The sequence below is a fragment of the Topomyia yanbarensis genome, chromosome 2, assembly GCF_030247195.1.
Source record: "Topomyia yanbarensis strain Yona2022 chromosome 2, ASM3024719v1, whole genome shotgun sequence".
NCBI lineage: Eukaryota > Metazoa > Arthropoda > Insecta > Diptera > Culicidae > Topomyia > Topomyia yanbarensis.
In genome coordinates this window covers 305,108,647-305,115,714 of record NC_080671.1, presented here as the reverse complement: position 1 = coordinate 305,115,714, position 7,068 = coordinate 305,108,647, and the positions used below count along the sequence as shown (strand labels likewise).

Here is a 7,068-nt window from a genome sequence, read left to right as displayed (position 1 = left end):
CTTCTTTTATTTCGAAGGTAATTAATATAATTAAAAGTCATTTTGGAGACCGATATTTTGAAACAGGTCCCCCTAGAGTATCCACATATTTTTCATAAAAAATTGTATGGTACCGAAAATACCGGTACTGGCTTTTGTTCAGTACCGGTATTACGGTACCAAAAATGGGTCGGTATTCCCGGTATTACCGGTACCACAACCCTACTTGGGTGTAATCAGTCTGTCTCTTTTTTTTGCACTACACCGGTGTAACACCACGAAAAAACGAAAACGCCGTTGATTTTTCTCATTTATGCCTGGTAACATTTGAGATATGGAGTGGTTTCATTCCATTCAGCGAAGGATGGAGTCTGCTTTTAATTTCACAACACTTACGTCACATCGTACCACTCATCCGCGTGCACAATTTTTCCCAGTAAAGTTCAGCCGGAAATGAATTGGAATTCTAGCTGGTTCCAGTTCGTCCACGGGCTCCAGTGACACAACCGATTCTAACTAGAATCGGTTGTGTCACTGGAGCCGGAATACGAACTGGAACCAGCCAGAATTCCGGTTCATTTCCGGCTGAGCTTAACTGGGTTACAGCGAAGCGTAAAGATTAATAAAGCTACCATCAACAGTAGGCCAGAATATTGGGATCTGTCAATAATTTTGCCTTGCTCTTTACAGCAAGAGCTCCAGCATGACCGATTCCGAAGAGCTACAGTTGGATATGTATTTCAGAGAAGATGCTAGAGCAATATTTTCTATGCTTTTTCTAGTTCCAAAAACCTGTAAGTACAGCTAAGTTCTAGTACAATATTTATCTGATTTAAACCATTTTATTTTAGTGCGCTTTATCGCACGTGTGTGGTTTGCCGTTTTCTATCAAATGGGCGGTAACTTTTTAGACAAGCAAATGCGTAACCAATATGCTGCCCATATGCTGATGCAGTTGGAGATTAATCGAGAACTGTCAGCACCATTCGATGAGGCTCCACCGGGCCATCTTGATACTCAGGTGGCCAAAGTCATTGTAAGTTGTCTATATATAGATATAGAGTCAAGTCGATCCCGATTCTATGATTGAATATTATGTTGATGGGACCGTTGAGTGTTTGTAAGTTTTGAGAAACGATCAAATTTGTTAATCTCATACAAATACTTGACATGCTCATAAAAATTGTAGGATTATTGGAAAAATATATCACCAACAAATCATTTGTTCTATTTGTTGCAGGGTACCGACGAATACATGAAATTTTTCAGAAAATGTGAAACTTACTATCGTCTGAAGAAAAGCACCCAGGGAGAAACACAGACTGAAGAATTGCGTATTCAACCAGCGGAATTTTTATACAGTTCGCCACCCATCAATACAGGAGTAGTTGCATACGGCGCCTGCTTCAGTAAGGACACTCAGTGATGGCGCCATCGATCAGTCGTCATTATTGTTCAAATTATATGAGACAGAAAGCCAGTGGAGATTAAATCGTTTATTTGTATCACGTATTTTAAACTGAAGAAAACATGGTCGGCGTCTGCCATATTCAAATGTAAGTTTGTTTGTTTTTCTTTTCATTGCCTGTGCATACGAACGGTGTTTATATTTTCGAATCACGATTTCAACGGGTTTCATCGCACTGTGCACCCAACACATTGTCGGTTGGTGCTTGTTTCGTTCTCTAATGATCTTCCATCATCGCGTGTAAGTTTGGTGTCTGTGCTTTTTTTTGTTGGTTCGCCTTTGTTTGTTCGGTTCATCTCGTATGCATAACGAACCCTCGCAACGTGGGCAGGGTGATCGCGAGCCACGATGCGATACACATTTCTCTCCATTTATACAAAGGCATCTGACGATCCTCCCCACTGCGCCCATACTGTATGACACCATCTCCGCCCATCTGCTTGTGTTGGCCTGGCATGACAGCATGGCGCGAACAGTTGGGATGGTCGTGTGCTAAGTTTTATTTATATTTATAACTTCGATCCAAAGAAAACAACCCCAAGTTTTGTACAGAAGTTTATTGGCTTAATCTAGCCACGTCTTACTGTGGTGGTGTCTATTTGTGTGGCCGTGTTCATAGCTTGCTGATGACTTTTTTCATTTGTTTTAACCCCAATTTCTCATAAGACCATCGAGGCTTAAGAGAATCCACTCCTACAACGGACGACGCCACATTGATATTTATTTCTTGTAAGAACTAGCGCGCATATTAATTTTGTGAACAGTTTAATGTGGAATTCAATTTAATGCATCTGAAGTTCCCTTGATATTTATTTCTTGTAAGAACTGCGCATATTAATTTTGCGGACAGTTCAATATGGAATTCAATTTAATGTATTGGAAGTTCCCTTCAGATGCATTAAATTAAATTCATTAAAGAAATTACAAATTCTACAAAAAAAGCTTTAAAATAATCTACGATCTCCCGTACGACTTCAGCTCATGTGATCTGCACCGATTGCCAAACATTGAAATAACGCATTCATAATTGTTCTTAGTCTTAAAATTCAATCAAAACTGTAATGTTGCTGCGAACGAACTAAAATCCCAATTATGTTGAAACTAAATTCAAAATTCATATAATAGGTTTAGTTTAGCTTAACTTAGTTATTTTAATTTCACAATAGTTTTTTTAGATTGACTTTTTCCTCGGCAATATCACATTAATAGAAAGAGCACGAACTTCACTAATATCGCATGAATGCTACAGGTATGCAGCATATCTATCCATATATATATATATATATATATATATATATATATATATATATATATATATATATATATATATATATATATATATATATATATATATATATATATATATATATATATATATATATATATATATATATATATATATATATATATATATATATATATATATATATATATATATATATATATATATATATATATATATATATATATATATATATATATATATATATATATATATATATATATATATATATATATATATATACATATATATATGTGTGTATATATATAAGTCAATGTTGGTATGTATGTGATTTATGGACTTTCAAGCGGCTTAACCGATTGCCGTAAAAATTTATACGTAGTAGACATTTGTTATGGAGTGTGGTTAAGCGTAGTTTCAAGAAAAAAGGATAAACTTTGAAAAATATTGGGTTTTGTATGAACAAAATACATTAATTGGATTTTCGTGATTTTCACTGCGAAGGGCCCTAACTACTCCATACTTTTATATTTTTATTTCAAAGATCATTCAATTCTACACAAAATATTATAAAATTCGGCTGCTAGATGAAGAGGTTTCAGAGATACAATTCTTTGAAAATAAAAAACATGGGTAGGTAATGTCAGAGACATAACCGAAGTGAAGTAGAATACACTTAGGTTGTTAATTCGAATGCTGCAAGTTTTATTATATTCTACATTGTTGCATTATAATCAGCTATTTCAATATTTATTGTGATGCATTATGTCCCGTTGCTGTGGTGCATTTTATGCCTGCACAGGTCCGTTTTGCCCCGCCTATTTTTTAAAGAGCAATTTATGAGAATGTTCAATTTTAAAAACGAACATTTTTCATGTTTCTGAATATTTTGCAAAGCAATTGTGATTTCAGAATAAGATATTGGCTAAATGGCATCATTAATTAAATTCTCCCGATTGATGGTCTATAGCTATTAAATTTTCTTAGGGAAGTATTTTACCCATTCCGCCCCTACATTCGCTTGCATTACGTTCACATAAATCACTTGCGAGGCGTTTGTGCAAATAGAATCTTGGTCATACCTCGAAAATTTCAAACGTGCACCCAAGACACATGCGTAGCAAAATTCAGATGTTAGGGTTGTTCCAAAGTTTCAAGTGGGTAATTACCAACTCAATTATTTTCAAGTGGGTAGTACTACCTTTACTACCCTCCGGCCCTGATTATTGGATACTTTTTTCACATATGTATAGTGGGATCAAAATGCATTCGTCTAGCTGAATATTTTGAGAAATAGGCCACTTTAAAGTATGGCATGTACAAATAAAGTAAATTAAGTGCCAAATCGGACAACAAATACTTTTTGGACTTAGAGGAACCCGGGGCTAGTTGGCGGTTGGGGTAAGTTGGCGGAATCCCCTTTTCTCCGTTTGTAATATACATAAAGCGCTGTCTCTCATTGTGAACCTTAAGTAATGTGAAACGCATTATCCAATGTGTTTTTGTTGCAAAACATTTTGTTTAGTGGAAGCTGTGGGCGATATCGTGTTTTTGAGCATACTTTGTAAATTTTCATAATTTTAAACATTGTGTGTTATTTAAGGTGGTTTTCAATCTATTCCTCGAATGATTATATTTTTCGATAGCGCGTGAAAAGAGCTTTCAGTATCCGTATGGATATTACACCTATACACAAAAGTAATTTTTTAAATCCTTTTTCATAAAATATGCTGCTGGGGTAAGTTGGCGGTGACGCACACGGGGCAAATTGGCGGTACTATTTACAGTGCAAAAATAGTCATCAAATATTTTCATTTTTGGAATTCACTCCAAAGTAATAGAAACTTTTCCTTGCGTCTCTTGTCAATGCAGGGGACAATTACTTCGGACAATCACCTGAATAACTTCGAAAATTTGCTTTTGAATTTACAATGACAATGAAGTTACAATGACGGGGCATTGAGACTGAAATATAGTAAAAAGTGTCGAATAATATACAGTTTTATTGAAAAGACAATCGCCACATTTCATAAGTACCACTGATGTAATCGGATTTCCATTTGATTGCTTATTTTCTGGCATTCCGCCAACTTACCCCATACATACCGCCAACTTACCCTGGGGCTGGGGTAAGTTGGCGGCTTTTCCGCGTCACATATTTTTGTCTCTAAAAATGAAGAGAACGTATCAATCATTTTCATAAAATTCAGGGATGTTGCCAACAGTCTGCCCTTTCATGTAACGTGTTCTATTTTGCAAGATCTACAAAAATCAAAGCGGTAAAAAATAAAAACTAAAAACAGCGCCAACTAGCCTCGGTCTCCCCTACTGTAAGTTAAACTCACTCTACAATTAAATGCCAACAGAAGGACATTTGTGCGTGGAATGTCAGCATTAGAGAGTTAAGGCGAATGCCCTATAAATAATATGTTCAAACCTGTACCAAGCAGGTTTCTTAGTTAATCTTCATCAAGCAGGTAATCTGGATGTGGATGTGGATGTGGATGTGCAAATCCCGTCATAAATGCAGCAGTTATACAATTAATCTGGTTCTACGGATCGTTATAAAACTATGTTTATAGCAGCATATACTATGTAAATATGTAAAAAGTTGTCCCAGTTTGCCCCGAGCATCAAATCATCAGCAGAAACATATATCAGTATCCAATAAGCCAACATCATCTCCTTCACACAACACAACAATCAATGCTAATCAAATCGCCAATCGCACTACCGCTTGCCAAAAGAAAATTTACCAAAGAGCACACTCCACCCACCGCAGTACACTCTGAAGTGCACACCGTGATGAATTTATCTGAACACGCCACATATCATTTAAAGAGCAAGAGAGCGGCGTCTCTCGCATCCAACCACCCCTACACTGTACCAAAACCGTAGCGTTAAATCGAATGATATTCTTGTTGACCTGGCCCTTTAACAATTGTGTTTTGTTGTGTTTTGGATGACTGCCATTTGATTTTTTTTGCAATCAACTTTTCGTCTTTGTATGCAAACATCAAATGATAGGCATACAAAAGATAAAAGCAAAAGTTGTAAAATTCGAAATAGCAATCATTTTGTTTTGAAATGTGATCATTTATTTTTCAACAACTAAAACGTCACATTCGATCAGATAGTCTCATGTTTAATTTATATAGCAAATAAGAAAATCGAACTACTCCAAATATTTTTTCGCATGCATGTGATCAAAAAATTGAATGAAAGTTATTCGAACAGCAAGTCGATAGTTTTTTGGTTTTAGGTAGACCATCAGTTCAAAGAAATTTGTTTTTATATACTTCGTGATGAAATTGATGCAAACGAATATTATTTTAATTGGTTTATTTAAGAACTATTGGCTATTTTAATAAACTTTTGAAAACATCTCTAAATAGTATCTAATAGCTGCTTTTCGGTGAGTTTGTATTTAAACAATTCCCCTTAAGTGGGACTCACATATTATCGCAGCCTAGATTTTACAAATTCGTATCCATAAACACAAATCAAATGCTTAAAACTTGCTACCGTAGGGGAATTGTGGGAAAAACCGACACTGTGGGTAAAACCGACACCTCATAACTTTTCCTAAAAATCAAATTTTTATTCATTTCATCATGATGCAATATTATTAGTACGTTTATTTAGAGCATTTGAAGAAAAATTGGATTTACGTTAGTGCGCCGAATGTCATAAAAATTAACAAAACATTCGACAGCAGCGTTCATACTCGTCTGGATGTAAAATTTCGTTGGCAGATTTTAAGGTTTTAACCGAACGAAAGCTTTTCAAATCACCCCATTTTTCAGTACCTATTATTATCGGCCTGTCCTATGATCAACTAGGTGCATTGAAGACAAGTTTGAAAAATTCAATATTTTTAATTGCTTTTATAAAAAAAATGTGCGCTGTTGGGGTAAAACCGACACCCTATGGTTAGGGTAAAACCGACACCCTGTTAAGATGGTTGTGTATAGTTGCGATTCATTTCAAAATACTGGGGATCTTTGTGACACTTCAATTAGCCTATTAGAACACTATAGTATTAGCAGAAATACACAGAAATACTTTTATTGTGTTTATTTCTTGTAAGTCTCTTTAAAAATCAAAAATTGTAATTTTTGCTTATCTGATTCTAACGAAGCTTTTGCTATTTCTGCAAAAAGGTCATCAAACCGAATTTATAGTGTTCTCTTGGTTTGTCATAGACGAATTTTATCACAATGAGACAATGATATTATGTATACTCCAATAAATCGTTGATGATCAGAGTCCGAAAAATCAAATCTGAAAAAGATAGTTTTACTAAGAAGTGTGTGTGTCACTTATAAGTGAATGAATCCAATTAGCAGAACGTAGAACGCTTGAAAATCTTTTCTTA

At 35.1% G+C, this 7,068-nt stretch overlaps 1 protein-coding gene across 1 annotated transcript; it reads left to right on the top strand.

Annotated features, from left to right (window-relative positions):
* Positions 1-672: 672 nt before the first annotated feature.
* Positions 673-1,512, top strand: LOC131683459 (uncharacterized). The gene is made up of 3 exons (XM_058965468.1): positions 673-773; positions 831-1,015; positions 1,220-1,512. Exons 1-3 carry the CDS (start codon positions 683-685, stop codon positions 1,403-1,405), a joined length of 462 nt encoding a protein of 153 aa, XP_058821451.1. The 5' UTR covers positions 673-682; the 3' UTR covers positions 1,406-1,512.
* The last annotated feature ends 5,556 nt before the right edge of the window (positions 1,513-7,068 follow it).

Bases quoted from the DNA above. Each gene is read 5' to 3' on its own strand.
- LOC131683459 (XM_058965468.1), top strand. From the start codon at position 683: ATGACCGATTCCGAAGAGCTACAGTTGGATATGTATTTCAGAGAAGAT. The intron at 774-830 runs GTAAGTACAGCT...ATTTTATTTTAG, and splicing joins TTTTCTAGTTCCAAAAACCT to TGCGCTTTATCGCACGTGTG. The intron at 1,016-1,219 runs GTAAGTTGTCTA...TATTTGTTGCAG, and splicing joins CTCAGGTGGCCAAAGTCATT to GGTACCGACGAATACATGAA.